This window comes from Scaptodrosophila lebanonensis, unplaced genomic scaffold (assembly GCF_003285725.1).
Source record: "Scaptodrosophila lebanonensis strain 11010-0011.00,11010-0021.00 unplaced genomic scaffold, SlebRS2 tig00000001-arrow-pilon, whole genome shotgun sequence".
Classification (NCBI taxonomy): Eukaryota; Metazoa; Arthropoda; class Insecta; order Diptera; family Drosophilidae; genus Scaptodrosophila; species Scaptodrosophila lebanonensis.
Window position 1 is genome coordinate 5,017,474 of NW_022060529.1, and position 21,079 is coordinate 5,038,552.

The window sequence follows — 21,079 nt, forward strand, 5'->3', positions numbered from 1 at the left end:
GAAAAGTTTGGGAAAACAAGTGAGTTTTGTTGCTGCACCCACCCAGCTTTCGTTTATTATTGTTAAACAGCTGATTACCACAGCTGCTGCTGCATTAGTGATGGACCTTCAAATATCGCGCTGTTAAGTTAACAGCAAGCGAGCATGTTAACGACCGGAACAGTGGCTGCCAAAAAATGGACAAGCAAGTAGAGTATTGAATACCGATTTATTCGCCGGTTCTGTTTTACTAACATACATACACTACTGGTTAATGCAAAGTACAATTAAGCATTTAATTTTTTAGCCTCCTGGTAGCGGCATGAGATGTCATCCCAGTTAGCGATGTCCCAAATGGCCTCTACATAGGAGGGGCGCACGTTTTTATATTGTAGGTAGTAGGCATGCTCCCAGACATCGATACCAAAAAGTGGAATTAAACCTGTGAAGAATGCTTAGCATTGGGCGTATCATTAGATTGCTTTTGGGAAGTACTCACCAGTCGAAGCCTCCAAGGGATCCTGGTTGGGCAACGCAGCCAGCTGCAACTTACCCGTCTTCTTGTTGTAACCCAACCATCCCCAGCCGGAGCCTTGCACGGCAACAGTGAGTGTGGTTAACTCTTTTTTAAACTCTTCGAGGCTCTTGAACTGCGACTCGATGGCCTTTTTCAAGTCATCGGTCGGTTGGGTCTTATTGGGCGAGAGGTTCTGCCAGAAGATGGTATGATTGATGTGTCCGCCGCCATTGAAGCGCAGGGCCGGAGCCAACTGAATGATTTTAGTAGTGTCGCTCTTGCACTTAGCCTCCTCCAGTTGTTCCTCTGCTGCGTTCAAATTGTTCACGTAGGTCTGATGATGCTTCTGGTGGTGCAGTTCCATAATCTCACGACAAATTATGGGCTCCAAAGCAGCGTAGTCGTAAGGCAACTTTGGCAAAGAGTGCTTGCAACGCACCGCGAAACTGCAGCACCGAAAAAAGCACAAAGCAAATTAATTAGAGTTCATTGTCAATGCACTCTTGTTGTAGCTATTTATGTAATCAGCACCGGTAGGGACAAGCGCCCGGCAACCAGTTCTTGTTTTTTAACTTACCGTGCTGTTTTCTTTAAATTGCGTGCGACAAACATCTTTGGCTAATTTATGGCGCTTCAATGGAAACCTTCAAACTGTAAATACTACAGATTTTGATTTTACAATAATCTTTTAATTATCTTTTAGTCGTCAGATGCCTGACACTGACAGAACAACCGATAGGGGAAGCAAAAATTCAATAAATTTTTTGTTTCTGTCGCAGACGGTATAAAGACGCATGCGTGCGAATGAGATAAATAGCTGTTGCTGCAGAAACAATATGACAACAGCTGTTCACCACTCTTAGTTAACAGCCGTTCTGTTTTACAGGACAGTGCTATCAATGTTAATTATTCTTACCGTTATGCATTTAAAAATGGGCATACATATAATTTTTTTTAAATACTATATTCAATCGCCTAATACATAGAAATTTAAACAGACAGCACATATTCACATTAAAAATATGTCCAATTTTGTTTTGCCTCCGAAAATACAAATAGACATTTCCGATCGACGGGCACAACAAATTATATACAAATCTCTAAAGCACCGTAAGTTTTCGGTGCTATTTTAAGTTTCCTTTTGACTTTATAAGATTTTCTGAATCTACAGCCGCCGCCAGATTAGCAATGTTCAAGGATGAAGAGCTTGCGACAGCAGTCGTTATTGATAATGGGTCTGGTGTATGCAAGGCTGGTTTCTCGGGCGAGGCAACACCGCGTGTTGTTTTCCCCTCTATTGTTGGACGTCCGCGCCATATGAATGTGCTCTTCGATTCATTGATAGGCGACAGTGTAATAGGCGAGGCAGCAGCAAGCAAGCGCGGCATACTTACGCTTAAGTATCCTATTGAGCATGGGGTTGTAACCAATTGGGATGATATGGAAAAGATCTGGACTCACACATATGAGCTTTTGCGCGTCGAGTCCGATGGGCATCCGGTGCTGTTGACCGAAGCGCCTCTCAATCCGAAAAAGAATCGTGAGAAACTGACCGAGATCATGTTCGAGACATTTCGCGTACCAGCACTCTACGTAGCTATACAGGCGGTATTATCACTTTATGCCACCGGACGCACTATTGGCATTGTCGTGGACTCTGGCGATGGCGTAACGCACACAGTACCTATCTACGAAGGATATGCTTTGCCGCACGCTTGCATGCGCCTCGATTTGGCAGGCCGGGATTTGACCAATTATCTAACCAAAATATTAATGGAACGGGGTCACTCGTTCACAACCAGTGCTGAGCGAGAAATTGTACGAGATCTGAAGGAGAAACTGTGCTATGTAGCCATCAACTACCAGCAGGAACTGGAAGATTCAGTCAATTGCAGCAAAAAGGATAATGCTAATGGCCTTAATAGCACGGAAGAGGCATATGAGCTACCCGATGGCCAAATTATTATTGTTGGTAATGAACGCTTCCGTTGTCCAGAGGCTCTGTTCCAGCCCAGCATGGTGGGAATGGAGATACCTGGTATACACGAGGCAACCTTCAACTCCATACAAAAATGCGACATGGATCTACGCAAGGAAATGTATGCAAATATTGTGCTCTCAGGAGGTTCGACTATGTTCAAAAATATAGAGCAGCGCCTGCAACAAGATATTGAACGAATGGCACCGTCATCCGTAAAAATCAAGATTTCAGCCGGTCCGGAGAGACGTTTCGCCGTGTGGTCTGGCGGTTCTGTTCTATCATCTTTGTCCACGTTTCAAAACATGTGGATCGACGGCGCAGAATACGATGAAGTGGGTCCTAGTATTATACATCGAAAGTGTTTTTAACTTACCACATTTGCAAAACCGTCGTTTGGCCGAAGCAGGCTTTTTCAAGAAACTTATATATATTTTTTTTATGTTAAAATGGGTTTGATTGGCAAAAAGTACTAAATTGTTTGATAAAAGTAAAAATAAAGCCGTGTGAACATTTTTTTTTTTTAATAAAAACTTTAACCATAGGTCTTTATATTTTTCATATTCTGACGCGACATTACCATTCTATTTGATATTAAGTCAATTTGGAATACAAAATTAGAGCTCTATATATTTATTATCTTATTCAGATTAGGTTTCCTTTATTAATATTCTCTTTTTATCCAATAATGATAAAAGACATTCGAATGATTTGACGGCCCACCAAACAGAACCAAAGATTCCACAATATAGCTCAACTGTCAGCTTTGTTTTAAATAAGCACTTCAAATTATCATTACCAAAGTACATTATCGCCATGTTTTCCATTAATTAATTGCGAATTTATTAAAACACTGACGCATACAAATAAGGCGCTTGGATTTTGCAATACAAAGTGCGAGTGCAGCGGCAACCTTCCCCTTCGCCATCTTTATGCCCCGCAGTGCAAACACGTGCAACAACGGTGACAACAACAAAAGGCACAGTCGCATTACCTTCAACATGCCACACAATCATCAGAGCTTCATCATCAAGCGTCGCCAGCTGCACTTGAGGCGCTTTTTGAACACGGATCTGTGGCGGCGGCGCACGTTGCAGCATCTCAACGGCACTTTGCGACCGCGCGTGCGCAGTGCACTTCAGCAAACCGCTTCGAGCTTGACAAGCTGCTCAAAAATCATTTTGATTTGAGTTTTGGCGCAGCTGTGACTGCCACTTGGTAGCATTAGCATTAGCCCTTCTAAACGCAGCTCACAACAAATTTGCGTCAATGACGATGCGACATATCTACGACTCCTCAAGTTGAAGTGTAAAGTTCAGTAAACTTCTAGAGCCATTTGAATATTGAAATCGCGTTCAAATCAGCATGCTCCATTTTGCCAAATCGGCCGTCAACGCATTATGTCGGCCCAATGAAGCGCTAATAATTCAAAGCGACAGAAGCGAAGGGTTTGCCTCCAAACTGTGTCGCGTTTTACTCGTAGATGCTGCCACTGCAGTGTGGCCCAAGGTTGCACATTTATTTATCACTTCACTTTTGCTGCAAGCTGTATTGCCTTTTTTTATTTATTTTTGTATTACCTTATGTAGGAAATAAGCTGCAAATTTAATTTTAAGTTACATATTCAAAGGCCGATTAGACATCTTTGCAATTTTCGAAAATTGGTTTTAAAAACATGCGCTTGTCACTTTTAAAGTCCGTGCCAAAAATTACCGCAAGTTTTCCTTAAATTTATATTAACGCTAAAGCCTATGTTTGTTTGGCTTCATGCAACACATAAATATTTTCAGATTCGTGATGCTATAAATTAAAAAGGGACATGGACATGCACAAGCGTATCAACTTGTTGGCTAAACATGCTGCATTCAGGCCGTTGTAGCACGAGTTGGCGGCTAAAGAATACAAAAAATTAAAATAAAATAAAAGCTGCAACAAGATGCGCCAATTGTGAGATATTTGTGGCTCATTTGAAATGCAGGCATTGAAGCGTAACTGAAAATTGAGTGTTTCGTTATCCATATATGCATCATTTGTTTTGTGTGAGAATTGCTTTGCATAATGTGTCAACAAAGGTGTAAATCGGATCACTTTGAACTGAAATCTTTTACACAGAAAGAGTATACGAGTACAATATTTGGCTCAGCCACGCCGCTGGCATATGTTGTTGAAACAGTGATAAACAAGAATTTCAATGTCTTTCTACCACGTCCATTATAAAACTAAGCATGTCAGCTATTTTAGTGCATTGTACATAAATGGGTTGTAACATACTTACACTGAGCCTCAATCTTTTCTTACTATGAAAAGGTTTTTGTTTACTCATGAATTTTAAGACCGTGCCGAATCAAAATATTTATAAAACTAACTAATCAGTTATGATCGACTGGACCATACTATATAGTATAAGTTGTTCTGCCACACTTATTTTTTGCTCACTTCACTGGTTATCCATGGCCACCATTCGCGATCCGCGATTGATGCCACACCATTAGATCTGACATTCTCAATCTGAAATTGAATTCCAATACCGTTGTACCTTACAATATTCGATATTCGTGGCAGCAATTTGAGAGATCAAATAAGTTGGATCTCTGAGACCATATTACTTATATATTTTTAAAGTTAGATCTGTTTTTCGGTATTCCGGCTGCCTTACTTTTCCACCTTTTCCACAAAACTCGGTTGCATTTTTATAGCTTAAAGATGTGTTCTCTCCCTCTCGACCCCTGAACTTATCTGCTATTTACGACCCATACATACGCCCACACACCCGCTAGTTAGGAACATCAACAACTTTATTACCTGTTGCTGTTGTGTCAGAACGAATTTAATTTGAAGAGCGGAAAATGTATGCAACCATAAATAGCACGCATAGTTTGGGGCGGCACCGAAGGACCTTTACATTTGGTCCTGACTGCGCAGCTGCCAAAATAAGGGTTATCAGCGAACTGAGAAAAAATATTAAAAAAAAAAAAAAACTGAGGCGCACAACTGATTCCTGATGGATAAATATGTTAGTTGGCAACTCTAGGCGCGGTAGTTATTTTTTCCTGAAGGCGGGCTCATTTTCCGTGCAGCCGTTTCCACGGACAGTCGCAAAATGAAAGGAGAGGACATCCCTACGTTCGTATCTGGTTCCCGCCTGCGTATGCTCTGCATTACGGGTCTACTTATTTCCATCTATTCGATGTACGTTAAGTTACAACTGGATAGAGATGCCAACTACACGGCCATGTGTGATTTGGCCGAAAAAGTGAGCTGTACTGCTGTTTTCAAATCCGAGTGAGTAGCCAATTGCTGAATGTTTAGCTCGCAAAAATGCACGTTTCAATATTATTGTATTTCCTTTGAGTATTAATTCTTTAAAACTCGTAAGTTTAAGGTTTTTATATTTTAATAAGCCATAAAATGTTTATAGTGACCTTGTTGCTTATTTTTCAAAATTCGGGGAGTACAAGTTTCCGCTTCAACTCCATCTTTGCACATACATACATACATACACACACATGTGTCTCAAAAATAGAACAGCTTCTCGATTCGGAATTTTTAAAGTTGAAAAAACATACAATATGTATGCAAATAGTCGGGAACACTTGCCTTAGCATCCGATTCGCATTTACTTATTGTTTGGTGAACATTAGATATGGAAAAACCTGTCATGATATAATTATCGTGTTTATTGTGGCGTTATGATGTGTTGCCAAGATCTGGCTAACCCAAAACTAATGGTACTATTTTGTTTTCTTTTTAAATATTTTAAATTAAATATTATATAACTTACTCTGTCTTATCTTCTGCAGCTATGGACGTGGGTTTGGACTTACTCAACTAATTTTTGGTGCGTCATCTACATATCTGAATCCCCCGAATGGTATCATAGGCATTGTATTCTACTCGTTGCTCTTCGTTTCTTGTGCGTTTCATATGGTCCCATAGAATTTAGGCATATATCAATGAGTTTATTTATTCTACAGCATTCTATGAGAACCGATGGCTTTGCATTTTCCAACTTATGGCTGCCTTTGTCACTCTACTACTGTGCGTCTATCTGGGCGGCCTCTTGCTATTTGTGTTGTGCGAATGTTGTGTGGTTTGTTTGCTCATCTATGTGCTGCACACAGCACTCTTCCTCGAGGTGCGCGGACGTTACAAGCGTTTGTATGCCGCCAAGGCTCCAGTGGGCAACTAACCGAGAGTGAAATTCGTGTCTTAACTAATTGTAAAATATGCAAAGAAATATAAAATATATTCACTTGTTAGTGAACAGTTGCGAATTTGTCAACGCATATTTTTTATGTGGGTCAACGAGTGGGGTTAAGCTGCAAACGTGCTACCTGGCTGCCAACTAATGTGCCTCCATGGCAGGCATGGATCGTCGCAACAAATTAAACAAAATCGTTCACTTTTGACCCTGTTTTATTTCTACTGCACTCTGTGCATGGCACGTCTTTAAAACTGCTGCCGAATCAACGACGGCTGATGTTTCACGTAGTCAGGCAATTAATTTTCTATATAGTAAGCTCATGCATATGTGTGTGGGAAGTCGAAGCTCCCTTGAGGAGGGCGTTCAGGGCGAACAATGGATCAATTAATTTGCTATAAACTACAAATCCGTGTAGGCCTCAAAGCAGAGCGTCGAAAAGAAAAACACAGTAGGTTTTATTAAATTAAAACTTTGATGGTTAATTCGATTCTAGATGTGATACTTAATTCCGTAGCTTCATTTATGTAGATGTACTCGTATTTGAACGCATTTAGGGTAGAAATTAGGTATAATAAATACCACATTTCAATTGGAAACTTTTGTCTATGCTCTCGCCCAAAGGTGCATTTAAAATGTGCTCCCATCCGATACATAACTATATATATATACATATATGCAACACTCTCAATCGGGGTCGCCATGGGCACGATCTTCTTCAATTTTGACAACGCAAACAAAACGCAAGCTGCATTTTTTTTTTTTTTTTTTTTGGCTCTTCATAGAGCCCCCCTTTCAGGCAGAGTTAGAGCACAAGGCAACACACACAGGCATTCACTGCGCGACCGAGTAGACTACTTTGCGCCAACGTCAGTAAACAACAAACAGCTCCAAACGGGCCGTCACAATCACTCGCCGCACGCTGAAGATGTTCACCCAAAGAAGGCAAATCAGTCTGCGCATGCGCGTGGCAACCACTGAAACAGCAACAATATTAGTGCTGGAGCTGCCTTCACGTGCGCTCACCCGACAATGACAACGGCAACGACAACGGCAACGACAACGGTGCCGCCGACAACAACGACGACGACGACGACGATGACAGCCACGATCGTTGACGATCTAAGCCAGAGCACCATGTTGATTGAGATTTTTTGGCAGGCGGCGGTGGCGGGGCACTGACAATAGAACAACAAAAACAACACACACACACACACACACACAAAAGCTTCAAAGATGATCATATGTGGCAGCTGGTCGCTGTGGTTGCCACACGTATCAAGATGACGTCGACGCCACCGCCACCACCACCACGACCACCAACAACACCGCCGCCCCCACCAGCACAGATGAGCTGAGCAACACAAGCTCATAACATGTGTGCATGTGTGTATGTATGTAAGTACATCCTAAACTTTCAGTTTCGATATGGGAGCAAGACAAGCGTTTTATATAAATACGTGTTGTGCTTGCTATTCGAGATCAGTCAGAATTCGGCGTTAGTCTGGGGCGCTAACGAAGCATCAAGATCAAAGCGCAAGTGGCAAAGCAGCAAAACGCCCGTGGAATATGCTTAAGTTATTCGGCCTAACGCTGTTGGTGGCGGCGGTACTAGCACGCCCCGAGCCTCCGGTTAATACCTATTTACCACCTACGCCCTCCGATAGCTATGGTGCACCGGGACAAGGCCAGAGTCAAGGCGGCATTGGCGGCAGACCTTCGGATGCGTATGGGCCACCCAATGGGCAAAATGGAGGCGGCGGCAGCAGTCTAGGTCGTCCTTCAAGCAGCTACGGAGCACCTGGACAAGGACAGGGTGGTTTGGGTGGCAGACCTTCGGATACTTACGGGGCTCCTAATGCCCGAAATGGCGGAGGAGCCGGACGTCCTTCAAGCAGCTATGGTGCTCCTGAACAGAGTCTTGGGCAAGGTGGAGTTGGTGGCAGACCCTCGGATACTTACGGAGCACCTAATGGCCGAAATGGTGGCGGTGCAGGACGTCCATCGAGCAGTTATGGTGCTCCTGAACAAGGTATCGGGCAGGGTGGAGTTGCTGGCAGACCTTCTGAGACATATGGAGCCCCCGGTGGTCGTAATGGCGCTGGAGCCGGACGTCCTTCGAGCAGTTATGGAGCACCTGAACAGGGTTTGGGACAAGGTGGACCTGGTGGTAGACCTTCGGATACTTATGGAGCTCCTAATGGCCGGAATGGAGGTGGAGCCGGAGCTGGACGTCCTTCGACCAGTTATGGTACCCCCGAACAAGGCATCGGACAGGGTGGACTTGGTACCAGACCCTCGGACACATATGGGGCCCCTAATGGACGAAATGGTGGCAGTGCAGGACGTCCGTCGAGCAACTATGGTGCTCCTGAACAAGGTATCGGACAGGGTGGTGGACGTCCATCAAACGGTCGTCCTTCAGACTCTTATGGTCCACCCGCTTCTGGCGGCAGCGGTTCTGATTACGATAGTAATGTAAGTAAAAATTAACTTGGGTTGGGTTCTTACTTGGCTCCTTCCACCACAAGAACAACAACAAAAACAGCAGCTCATTCAGAGCTCGCATGCCACACGCCGCTTGGTAGCTAGTAAAATTTGAAAACAAAAATGCCACGATGCACAGCGCCTAGTTGCACGCACCAAAAACCCATATTTTTGCTCTCTTGCACTGCTCCGAATCTCGCTTTCGATTCCTTTCTATAACTCACCCTCAAAACTCTATCTTGAAATATTTCTATTCTTCTTCTCTACGCTCTCTCCGCTATTTCGTAGGAACCAGCTAAATACGAATTTAATTACCAAGTTGAGGATGCTCCAAGTAGGCTGTCGTTCGGGCATTCAGAGATGCGCGATGGTGACTTCACCACCGGCCAGTACAATGTGCTGTTGCCCGATGGAAGGAAGCAAGTAAGCGCGTTTGTCTAGCTTCCAAAGAGGACGGGGAGAATTTCATCGGTCAACAGTGACCTCAGTATTTGTTATTTCAAGAAACTCATTCTTATATTAATTTTCAGATTGTTGAGTACGAAGCCGATCAGCAAGGATACCGACCACAGATACGCTACGAGGGTGAAGGCAATGGAGATGGTGGTCTTGGCGGTGCTGGTGGCCAGACTCTAGGTGCTGATGGCTACTCTAGTGGACGCCCGGGTGGAGATGAGTTAGGATCGCAAGGAGGTCCTGGCGGGGACGGTGGTGTATTCATTGGTGGCCGTCAAGTTGGGGGACAGGGCTCTGGTGGCCAGAATGGCGGTTACTCAAATCGGCGCCCAGGTGGCCAGGACCTCGGTCAGAATGGTTATTCCAATGGACGTCCAAGTGGTCAGGATCTGGGACGAAATGGCTATTCTAATGGACGCCCTGGTGGACAGGATCTAGGCCAAAATGGCTACTCAAGTGGACGCCCTGGTGGGCAGGATCTGGGCCAAAATGGCTACTCAAGTGGACGCCCTGGTGGGCAGGATGCGGGCCAAAATGGATACTCTGGTGGCCGCCCAGGTGGGCAGGATCTGGGCCAAAATGGATACTCAGGTGGACGTCCTGGTGGGCAGGATCTGGGCCAAAATGGATACTCAGGTGGCCGCCCAGGTGGACAAGAACTTGGCCAAAATGGCTACTCAGGTGGGCGCCCTGGTGGACAAGATCTTGGCCAAAATGGCTACTCAAATGGTCGTCCAGGTGGACAGGATCTTGGCCAAAATGGCTACTCCAGCGGTCGTCCTGGAAATGGCGGCGGCGGTGTAGGTCAGGGTGGCGGTAGTTCTGGCGGATCTTCTGGTAACGGCAACGGTCGAGTTTTCATAGGGGGTCGCGAGGTTGGACAGGACAATACTGATGGTCAGGGCTACTCTAGTGGCAGACCTGGCTCAGGACGCAATGGTAACGGCTTTGGGCCCGGCGGTCAAAATGGCGATAATGATGGAAGCGGCTATAGATACTAGGGCCTCTCAGAGAACACAGATATTGACACACTAGCTAGACACACTTAGACGAGACTTTTTAAGACGTACTTAGTAGCAATACCTAATTATTAAGACTTTGAATATCTAAAAACTGGCTGCCGTGAATAATACAGGCCTGCTATGAAAAGCTTTCTGTCATTTTTTCGCTCATTGTCTCTATTACATTCTACCTGCCAACATAACTTTTCCAGCACTCCTAGCATAAGTCCACCTTGTTGTAAATGCAACTGCGAAAATCTTTGCTTAGCAAACAAAAAAAAGAAGAACGAATGATGTACCTTTTCTTGAATAAGAATAGATAATGAATACAAGTAATAAAACAAAATATATTTTGTAAGTCATATGATTTATTTCGATGGATGATGGATTATTCGTGGCAAGCTTTAAAAAAAAGGCCGGCTGCTATAACATTTCTCTGAATAAGTGCCGTTTTCGACACACTGCTCTTGTTCTTGTATCCTTTTTTGAATGTTGTTTTAAAGATATGCCGTGCCCTTGGGAAAGACAAGTCAAAAATTAGGAGCGATCGCTTTAAATCGTACAATCCTTTATTATATTCCCTGTCTTCAGCTTACAGTTCAGTTCTCGAAACCTAATTTATTTATAAAATAAGCAGCATTGCCAATCAACTAATACTGTTAGCTGTAATGAAATGTTGAAATTTAGAAATTAGTTCTAATCGGTTTCTTTGTAGGCCTCTAAATTTGATTCGTAAAACGCTTTTTTTACTTCTCAAGGTAGGTATATTAATATCTTAATAGTATAAATGAATGCATCTTGAATCTAAGCCCTATTAATACAATATCCAGACAATAAATTTCGGATTGAATTGAAACCCAATTATCTACTTTCCATAATAAAACAAGAGAACATTTTAAAGTAGTGCAGAGTACATATATGGAATCGGAGATACTTCTGTGTGCCTGTTTCATACCTAATATAGCCTCTTACCATTCGGATACAGGATACAAATACATTATTCACAACTATTTGGCTTTTACTTCTTTCACGTGGGATTCTTCATAATCCTTTTCAAATCAATCTTACAACATCGTTATAATGAATATCTGAGTCTCCAAAATTGGTCCACGTATAATTCCAATGTCTTGGTGCTCCACGTGGATCGTCTGGCTTGTTGGTGGGCGGCACAGCAGTTGCATTAAAATGCGCAAGCTCAGCTTGTAATGATTTCAAAACATCGGGATATCTGCAAAATGGATCGTCTTAGTGTCCTATCCAGCACAAATACAACTACACCTTTTACTTACTGTCCTGCCAGATTGTAATACTCGCACGGGTCGTCGCGTACATTGAACAGGCAGGGCGCCAAAAGCGGTTTGCATTCCGTGCCCTGCTGCACGTAAGTCTTATTCAAATTACAATTTACAGTTGCGCCGGCCCGTAATCTCTGCTGCTCGGCTTGACTTGGAAACATCTTGATTGCTTTAAGTGCTTTTCCCGCTTGACTTTTGGCCACGTGTTGCCAATCGTAATGTTTAGGACTGCGTTCGCCTGCTGGTCCATACCAACCATCCCAGGCGCCCTTGTAGTTGGTGCCACGCATCAGTTTCCACTCACCAACGGTCAAAGCTGCACTACCCCAGATGTCATCGATATTGTGCAGTACACTCTTGCGAGGCGAGGGTTCATCGTTGCTCAATGCCTGCCAAATGCTCTGACCGTCCAAGTTGGTTGAGGTGAGATTGTCTAAAGCCATCTTCCCGCCTGCTGCTTCAATTAGCGTGGGCAGCCAGTCCACAATGTGCATGTTCTGATTCGCAACGCGCTGACTTTTGCGTAGGAGCGGAGACCATAGCAGGGCAGCCCCTCTTACTCCACCCTCCCAAAGTGTATTCTTCACGCCTCGCAGCGGATAGTTCGAGGCAAAGTTTTCATTAAAGCCCTCGGCGGGTCCACCATTGTCCGTGCTAAACACGATCAGCGAATTCTTTAGCATATTGTAATGCTCCAATTGCTGCACAATCTTCCCGACAGACTCGTCAAGCTTGGAAACGATGGCTGTGGCCGATATGGAAATTAATTTTATCAATTAACGATTCCATTTGGTAATGATGTGCTGATAACATACAATGCGAAAAGCATCCGAATCCTTACCTGCATACCTCCGGCGCTTATAGTGGGGAATGTGCCCCATTTTGATCACAGAATCATCGCTGACGGGCAGCGGATTGTACGGATTACCAGAGTGAGCGGCTGCATGAGCTACGTAAAGAAAAAGTGGTCCCTTATCCGTGGCATTGTGCTCGGCAATAACCTTTAGCGATCGCTCCGTCACTAAATCCGTAGTGTATTTTCCATGCATGTCATATGCCACTGCAAGTCCTTTACGCATATCCAATCCCCACATATTGTGCTCTACGGCGATGTGGTCGAAATAGTCATGATGACCCGTCCAATAGCCCACATGGCTTTTAAAGCCCCGAAAAAGTGGTGTGTATATTCGTTTGTAGTGACCCAAATGCCATTTTCCCACTATATGAGAAACGTAACTGAATAATCGTGCGTTATAAGAAATCAAGAGCTGTGTTTGAAATCAAAAAAAAAAAAAAAAATGTACACCAAGGACATACCCCAAATCATTGAGATATTGTGGAAGTATTTTCTCCTTCAGTGGCAAGCCACGCGGCTCCGCGCCATAAAGAACCGTATGCTGCATTCCTGCCAACGAAATTACAAACTATCAAACCTGTAACACATTCCAGGAACGCAATTTCACCCGTATGTATAGGATATTTTCCGGTCATGAGTGCAGACCGTGACGGTGTACAAATGGGATTCACATAATATTGATTTAGTATCAGACCAGAATATGCTAAGGCGTCTATATTTGGGGTAGGTATTTGAGCGGAACCGTGAAAGCCAACATCGTTGAAACCCTTAAAATTTTTGAATATTTAATATGATTAATGTATGCACTCAATTGATCAGCATACCAGATCATCTGCCAATATAAAGATGATGTGTGGTGGCGTCTGCTTATGATTGCTTGCAGACGAGCTCATAAACAACAGGCTACCAATCCATACCTGTCGTAGAATATGGCTAATACTTGTATTGTGCATATTTTCTGAAAAAAGTTATTTATGATTTTAAATATTGAAGAATGTGATTCCTATTGTGTACTCGTACATACATATATCTGTACCTTACTATACTTTAATTTACAGACCTACCTACAAAATTTTAATTTCACAAATTTTACGTAAAATATTTAAAACGGAATAGCATGAACAGAGCAAATATACACTGACATCTGTGCATAGATACTATTTTGAAAAAAACTTTTATGCTTGAGTTTGAGAATGCTTTGCGCAAAGCTTTAATACATTGAAATGCAGTGATATTGCCGCCTCGTTCGAACTGAGCAATTGATTGCTCATTACCTTTTGAATATGCGCCGAGCCCCAAATGACATTGATTTCCATTACAGTCCATTTAAAAATCAAACAAAAATGTGCCGATTCACTTTTAAGCTTACTTATTTAACTGATTCAGCACTCAACATTGACCCCAGGTGTTAAATGTTGTTGAAAATTCTGAACAACAGCGCGTTGGGGTTTCAGTGTCTTTTATATTTAAATAATAAAGAAGATGCTGACACTGGCTCATTGCATAATACAATTAAATTTCTTAGCTACAAATTGATTTTATTCGGCTACTACATCAATTTCTTTCTTCTTATCAGCTTGCCATAACAATAAACAACGCTTTTGGCTTCTCTCACAATACTTATGCGCCCCGTATGCCAGACTTTTCAAACCTGCGCGTCACGCTTCAAATTAATTCGCGTCGCGTCGTTACTCAATTAGCATAAATTATGAGGGCGAGGTTTGTTGAACTTTTCATTATGCATATTTAAACGGGACTATCGTTAATGTGCCAAAAACTTATGCAAATTATACACAAACAAAAGTTGCATTTGTTTTGCTTTGCTTGAAAATTATTTTGATGCTGGTTTCCAATTGGGTTAAGTTCATAATTTGACTCACCACTCAGTCAATCCAGTGTCTCTTTGTTTGTTTATGTTTTAGGTAGGCACATACGGGTGTAAGTGCCCAACAGAAATGCTCTTATTGGTATTGTTGTACAACATAAACAAATAATAGCCGTTAGTAAATGCTCTTTAATTCATGGTCATTAATTATTTAAATAAAATTTTAAACACTGTATTCAGGAAAAAATATGCAAAAATTTAAAATATTTTACATATGTGGTACACTTTCGTTTTTTTAATTTTTATTTTACAAGCCACAAACCGCTTTAGGACGCGCTCAAAACGAGACTGACCGCACCAAAACGAAATAGATCGCGCCTGCGTCAACGCTACAGTGAAAGCAAAGCAACTGTTAACGGGTCTCTGTTAATAACAGCCGTATCAATATGCACAGCGAATGCAATGTAAACAAAATGAAATAAACAAATTGACTTGGCACTGATGCAGAGGCCAAAAAAAGCATGCGCTTGCAATTATGCAAATTAGTTTAAATGTGAAATAATTAACGAACTTGTAATGCTCTTTGTGAAATGAAAGTTTACCATTAAAACTAAACAAGTGATAAATTTGAAAGTTAAACCAGGCAATCTTAGCTATTGCTTCGATTTATTGTATAGTTCTGCATAATGATAATTTTAAACATATAAAGCAGATAGATCTATTAATTTATATCAGACATTATCTTAGGCAAAAAATATTCACCAAAATTGTCTCATTTTTGGCAGAAACACTATATCTTTTTTTCATTATAGACTCAGGTACACCAAACAGTATCACGTTTCAAGCTAAGTTGATAATGCGTCTTCTCTTTGTCTGTTATAACTACCATATGCTTTCTTTCGACTTGACCCTCTTCTCATGTGGTCACGACGACAATACATTCAAAAATAAATTTTAAAAAGTCAAATAAGTTTCTGCATTTATCGTGTATTTTAATTATAGACACTCCCTACGTTGGTATAACAGTAATTCAACTATATTTTAAACGTAATTATTTAAGATTTTCATTTGCCCACTTAAAAAAAACAGCCAGACAACAAAAACACTTTCAATACTTAAGAACTAAAAGAGCAGCACATATGATTTAAAAAAAATAAATAGCAGCTATACAGAGGAAAGATTTTTGCCAATTTTGGAAAACACCACAACCGCTCTAGAAGCCAGACTTAGAGAATTTCCAAATCAACGTGTCGTATTTCGGGGAAATGCGTCTAGAAGAAATATGGGAATTTCAATATTTTTCTGTGTGAGTTGGAAGTCCGGTTTACTTACGCGCAGATTCATTTCTATGCGATCAATTTCGCCACCCATCAGATCCACAATATTTTCCCCCTGATCAAGTAAAAATGCCTCCAGCTCCTCAACATTTTTGAAAGACCGGACAACCTGTTAAAAACGAAAATTGATTTATGTTTTCTTGCTAGATTTATAAAATAGAATTTTACCGCCAGTAACTTATTCAGATCTTGCTTGTCCAGATACGATCGCGTTAGCTCTCGTCCGTCGAAGTCCAGCTCGGCCTGCAAGGAATTATTAAAAGTTAAATGATCTATGAAGTATATTTTCGCAACTTACCTTGTAACGCACTCGAGCATTACCTATATCAATGCCCTTTACGTCGTATATCGCGCGAATCATTACGTCAGCCTCAAGAGCTGAATTGATCTTCTCTAAGCGTTCGGTGGATATCGAAACACCAACCAATGCATTGGCATTCGTATAGATAATGAATGAAGCTACTGCGCCAAGTAATCCACCAATCAATAGTGAACCAGCAGCGTCAAAGATCGGGGAGCCAGTGTAGCTACTCAAAGCCATGCAGCTGCCGGCGATAATTACACCCACAACAGCCGCCGCATCCTCGCAAAGGACCACATTGACACACGGATCTTTACCAGACACCACTACAATTATAAAAACCTGTAGTAGCCAAGTCACACTAAGTCCAACTCTTACCATATTCCCTGAAAGACACGTTATGTATGCGCGCCGATCGTTTTAGCTCATTGATGGCCACAACAAGAGTGGCACCCTCCGACACGAGAGAACCCATTAGAATGCAATAAACCCAGAAGAGATCAGTAATGGGCTCCGGATTTAGAATACCCTCGATGCCATGGTAAACAGACAGGCCGCAGCCCATGCAAAAAATGCCCACTCCGGAAATAAGCGAGGATACATAGCGCATGTTCATATAACCATAGGGATGATCCGTGTCTGGTAGTTGCGACGATTTGTATATACCGAATGCAAGAATTAGCTGATTAATCAGATCTGCCAAAGAGTGAATACACTCGGCAAACATGCTGTGCGATCCACTGTAGAGCCAGCCCCCGATCTTAAATAACAGATTAGCCGCATTGCTGTAGGAGAGCGAGCAAATTTATAAAAAGCAATGGAAAGTACTTCACTTTGTTACTTACATAGCTATGGCCGTGGCTACAACTTGACTGGATTTTTCAAGGCCCTTACGATCTTCTAACATTACCGTCGTGCGAGAGCCCATTTCACGCCGATAGTCTCGTAGGCGTCGCTTAACAGTAAACAAATCTGCAGAGTCAATTTCTTAAGCATCCAAATTATAACCGAAATGACACAAGGATTCGACAACTTACTCTGCTGATGCTGTTTACGCTCCACCTCGCGCTTCAGCCGCTCACGAAGAAGATTCTCACGTGAACCCCATACTTCGAGCGCCTTCGACTCGACATCACGTCGCCAGAAAACTGTCATGGGCGGCTCCTGTTCATAAGGTGAGCGTCGCTTAATCTTGGGTAAACATTCTAAGTCCGCCGCAGTTAGCATAAAATCGCTTATTGCCCGAGCGGGAGTGACAAAGTTGCGCTCCAGCGAGGCACGATAGTCAAATCTCGGTCGTTTTGGCGTTGGCGTTGGTGCAGCTGCCGTTGCTGGTAACGGAGCCTTGACCACTGCCATATTCATTCCCTCTACCGGCGTTACTACACTGCCCGGTGTAACCTTACGTGGAAGCGGGGACGGCGTGCTAGTAGGCGCAATTTGAGGCATCGACAAAACGCCATCTGTTGATGTTTCCTGTACCTTAGTTGGGTTATTTATATTTATGTTGCCTGGAACCAAAACTGGCTCATTGAGTTTCGCTATTGGGGTAAGTTCTGACTTCTCAAATACAATTTCATTGATCTTAGAGTCCTCAATGGTGGTGGTAATAGTCAGTATGCCTTTCGGGGTTTTCACCTCAAAGTTCTTAGTCTGTGTGAAGCCGGGTGCGGATGTTGTGGCCACTTCTAATGTTAGGTCACCTTCTTTAGATGCGCTGTCTTTTCCAACTTTCAGATGTAATTTGTTCAGATCTTTGTCTGTTGAATCACTGCTGTCAGTGCTTCTGCACCGCAGAGGCAGAAGCGCACCACTACCGCTTAGCCTACTCTGTGCCTGTTTACAGAGTAACGCGTACTCCTGCCTATATTGACTACGCCCACAAATGCTGCCATGGTGGATCAATTTTAGGGCGGCACAGGTGAAATTGATGTGTCTGCACTGCAACAGCTGCACGCCCCGTAAAAGCATCTCTCCTCTGAAAATAGCATAGAATTATTTTGCTTTGGGTGCAGGGTCACGGCCACTTACACGGCGCGCGCGTCAGCGGCGTTCAGAAATTAGTTGTGTGTTCGGTTTCACTTTCAGGAGACGGGCAGAGACGTCATACACAAGGTGGTATTGCTTTTGCTTTTTGCGGGCCCTTCTCACGTTGTTATATTTTAAGTCTGCCTTCGGTGGAAGTGCACTCGCTTTCGCTATTTTAATGGATTGCCAAAATAAAGAGCACTTAAAATTTTGATATATTTTTTTTTATTTACAATTTACTATGAATTTAGCAGCGCCCGGCTGTGAATTAGTGATGCAAAATCTGTTGTAGTGCACTATCGATATCAACCGAGCATTTTGCCACACTGGCCGAACGGCTGCTTGTGTTTTTCTTCACGCTCAGCTGTTTTTGCCGGTTTTGTAACTTTTCGTTTTGCTTTTTCCAATTTTCGGTACCACAGGATGTCGCGGCTACTGCAAACGGCCACGAAACTGACACGCATAGCGTGCCAAGCCTTGCCAGGCGGAACAAGGGCGCAAACATGTCTTTACTCCACAAACGTTTCAACTGGCGATGAGGTAACTGTTGAGCGCTTGGAGGGGTCGAAAAAAGGCATTACTGTTCTGGGTTTGAATCGCCCGGCAGCCAAAAACTCATTCTCTCGAGGACTGGTTGAAACTTTTAGCGAAATATTACAGGAATTGAAGAAGGACAATTACTCACGTGTTGTTGTACTACGCAGCACTTCCCCAGACATATTTTGTGCTGGAGCGGATTTGAAGGAACGCAAAGGTAAGATAAGAAAGAATTAATTACACATATTAATTATACATATTCGCTTGCAGGCATGTCTCAGGATGAAGCACGGGAATTTGTAACTAAGTTGCGCAATCTGCTCATCAGCATCGAACAACTGCCAATGCCTGTCATTGCTGCCCTCGATGGTGCAGCACTTGGGGGTGGACTGGAAATGGCGCTAGCCTGTGATATACGCACAGCGGCAAACAATGCTAAACTGGGACTTGTGGAAACACGCCTGGCCATCATTCCGGGCGCCGGAGGTACCCAACGCTTACCGCGCATTCTGTCCCCAGCTTTGGCCAAGGAACTGATATTTACGGCTCGCGTCTTAGATGGTGCAGAGGCCAAACAGTTGGGCCTAGTCAACCATGTAGTGCCGCAGAATGAAACAAAAGATGCAGCATATAATCAAGCCATTAAATTAGCCGAAGAAATATTGCCAAATGGACCAGTAGGTGTTCGCATGGCTAAGCTAGCCATTGACAAGGGAATGCAAGTCGACTTGAAAACTGGGTACTCAATTGAGGAAGTGTGCTATGCACAGGTCATACCGACTAAAGATCGCCTTGAAGGTCTGGCAGCATTCGCGGAAAAACGCAAGCCCATTTATAAGGGCGAATAATCTTTGGCGCCGAAACCAACTGCTGCATTATTTTTAAGCTGTATAGTGCATTTATAAGTTGCCTTGTTATAGTTAAACATCTGGCCCCATGTTTTTGGGTTACACAAAAGTTAATTTCGATTGTTTAAATATAAAAATTATGATAAGATCAAGTTGCGTGCAATTGTTGAAGTTTGTCATATAAAAACAGTTTGAAATGCATTCATGTAATTAAACACAAACACGCCTGCATAGTTCCAAATTGTTCGCTCAGTTACTAATGCCAATGCTAATTATTGCAATTAGTGCACTACCCTATACCTCTCTGTAGTTCCACTTTGTGGGCACACAATGCAATCGCATTCTATTTTCTCATGATTTATTTTGTATTGAATATGTAGAATTGAATTCTAAATAATATGTTATGTGACGCTAACACCTATGCAAAAATCCAATACAAGCAAGTATGCGGAAATCTAAATTTCTATAGAACTACTATAACTGTGGGGCGTTGTTTGAAACAGAAAAAGGGGAACGTTTAGGAAGCACAAAAAGTTTTGCCGCTCATTATTACACTAATCTCGACTATAACGATGACGCACGCTAAAATTTGTGCGTTTATTGTTGTGGCATTGATATACCATTTGTTTACATATTTCATTCATGATAAAAATCATTTTTATTTGGTCAAGCATTTTTTTGTGTGTGAGTTTGTATCTACAATGTTATTTCAAGTAACAAAGGGGTTTGTTTATAAACAATTCAGAGTGCTCCTGGAACCTGTTTGAAGGGAAATAAATACATAGCTAGACTGAGTATAAATGGTACTCCGAACAGCACGAATTTTAACCATTTACTTACTCATAAGGTAAACATAAGTAAGTGACGCACAGCCGCTATCCCGCCCCTGCACATTAGATGTTACCGACTAAAAACAGAAACCTTAAACTCACACCAATTAGCATGCACAAAAGTCTTTGACATGACACAAGGTCAACATTTGACTGCTTTACCTAGAATCTCTTACGACAATCTTTTAGGCTAACACCAAACGCATTGCGCATTCTAATTAGTCAATTAATAGCTAAGCACTTCATATGGATGCGCATGTGAACTTGTCGAACCGCATACTTGTCTCAGATAAAGACGACCGACGGACAGACTGGTAGTCAGGTGGGCCACCAGACAGAGGCCGAGCCGGAAATTAATTGCGGAAGCAAATCAATATTTATTTTTAATGTATGTACAACAATAATCTTAACGTATAAATATACAAATGTGCAAAAATCGACATACATACATACGCGTATACAAGTAGTAATGTACATATATTTCATGCGAACTTAAACGAGTTTCATGCATTTCAATTAGATTGTTTTGTTTTATTTAATTTGACAAAGATATGCTGAATATGTGCTCACGAGCTGCATATTAAAGAATGAGGCTGGGCCTTT

At 42.4% G+C, this 21,079-nt stretch overlaps 7 protein-coding genes across 10 annotated transcripts; 4 read left to right on the forward strand and 3 right to left on the reverse strand.

Moving 5' to 3' along the window:
• Window positions 1-189: 189 nt before the first annotated feature.
• On the reverse strand, window positions 190-1,224 carry LOC115634553 (superoxide dismutase [Mn], mitochondrial). The gene is made up of 3 exons (XM_030532369.1): window positions 1,074-1,224; window positions 479-942; window positions 190-421 (listed from the first exon to the last, which is right to left on the reverse strand). The coding sequence occupies exons 1-3, from the start codon at window positions 1,106-1,108 to the stop codon at window positions 267-269; spliced, it is 654 nt and encodes a 217-aa protein (XP_030388229.1). The 5' UTR covers window positions 1,109-1,224; the 3' UTR covers window positions 190-266.
• Window positions 1,225-1,518: 294 nt separating this feature from the next.
• On the forward strand, window positions 1,519-2,975 carry LOC115634552 (actin-like protein 53D). The gene is made up of 2 exons (XM_030532367.1): window positions 1,519-1,606; window positions 1,668-2,975. Exons 1-2 carry the CDS (start codon window positions 1,519-1,521, stop codon window positions 2,843-2,845), a joined length of 1,266 nt encoding a protein of 421 aa, XP_030388227.1. The 3' UTR covers window positions 2,846-2,975.
• A 2,599-nt stretch (window positions 2,976-5,574) lies between these two features.
• Window positions 5,575-6,663, forward strand: LOC115634633 (vitamin K epoxide reductase complex subunit 1-like). Its single transcript, XM_030532488.1, has 3 exons — window positions 5,575-5,756; window positions 6,275-6,387; window positions 6,449-6,663. The coding sequence occupies exons 1-3, from the start codon at window positions 5,575-5,577 to the stop codon at window positions 6,661-6,663; spliced, it is 510 nt and encodes a 169-aa protein (XP_030388348.1).
• A 1,581-nt stretch (window positions 6,664-8,244) lies between these two features.
• On the forward strand, window positions 8,245-10,619 carry LOC115634281 (pro-resilin-like). 2 transcript variants are annotated; one of them, XM_030531915.1, is made up of 5 exons: window positions 8,245-9,153; window positions 9,451-9,585; window positions 9,693-9,838; window positions 9,998-10,418; window positions 10,494-10,619. In XM_030531915.1, exons 1-5 carry the CDS (start codon window positions 8,245-8,247, stop codon window positions 10,617-10,619), a joined length of 1,737 nt encoding a protein of 578 aa, XP_030387775.1. The 2 variants fall into 2 exon arrangements, with proteins under 2 accessions (XP_030387775.1, XP_030387776.1); XM_030531916.1 differs by lacking the exon at window positions 9,451-9,585.
• Window positions 10,620-11,616: 997 nt separating this feature from the next.
• On the reverse strand, window positions 11,617-14,800 carry LOC115630186 (arylsulfatase B-like). Of its 2 annotated transcripts, XM_030526756.1 has the most exons (7): window positions 14,651-14,800; window positions 13,595-13,728; window positions 13,378-13,537; window positions 13,232-13,319; window positions 12,756-13,150; window positions 11,909-12,659; window positions 11,617-11,847 (listed from the first exon to the last, which is right to left on the reverse strand). In XM_030526756.1, the coding sequence occupies exons 2-7, from the start codon at window positions 13,721-13,723 to the stop codon at window positions 11,673-11,675; spliced, it is 1,698 nt and encodes a 565-aa protein (XP_030382616.1). In that variant the 5' UTR covers window positions 13,724-13,728; window positions 14,651-14,800; the 3' UTR covers window positions 11,617-11,672. The 2 variants fall into 2 exon arrangements, with proteins under 2 accessions (XP_030382616.1, XP_030382624.1); XM_030526764.1 differs by lacking the exons at window positions 13,378-13,537; window positions 13,595-13,728; window positions 14,651-14,800 and having other exon boundaries at window positions 12,756-13,133; window positions 13,232-13,321.
• A 910-nt stretch (window positions 14,801-15,710) lies between these two features.
• Window positions 15,711-18,483, reverse strand: LOC115620025 (zinc transporter 9-like). 2 transcript variants are annotated; one of them, XM_030513133.1, is made up of 8 exons: window positions 18,265-18,483; window positions 17,271-18,211; window positions 17,079-17,220; window positions 16,612-17,018; window positions 16,231-16,559; window positions 16,101-16,175; window positions 15,928-16,041; window positions 15,711-15,866 (listed from the first exon to the last, which is right to left on the reverse strand). In XM_030513133.1, the coding sequence occupies exons 2-8, from the start codon at window positions 18,202-18,204 to the stop codon at window positions 15,822-15,824; spliced, it is 2,046 nt and encodes a 681-aa protein (XP_030368993.1). In that variant the 5' UTR covers window positions 18,205-18,211; window positions 18,265-18,483; the 3' UTR covers window positions 15,711-15,821. The 2 variants fall into 2 exon arrangements, with proteins under 2 accessions (XP_030368993.1, XP_030369002.1); XM_030513142.1 differs by having other exon boundaries at window positions 17,079-17,205; window positions 18,265-18,482.
• Window positions 18,484-18,615: 132 nt separating this feature from the next.
• LOC115633932 (methylglutaconyl-CoA hydratase, mitochondrial-like) lies at window positions 18,616-19,809 on the forward strand. Its single transcript, XM_030531448.1, has 2 exons — window positions 18,616-19,015; window positions 19,069-19,809. Exons 1-2 carry the CDS (start codon window positions 18,685-18,687, stop codon window positions 19,644-19,646), a joined length of 909 nt encoding a protein of 302 aa, XP_030387308.1. The 5' UTR covers window positions 18,616-18,684; the 3' UTR covers window positions 19,647-19,809.
• Window positions 19,810-21,079: the final 1,270 nt, after the last annotated feature.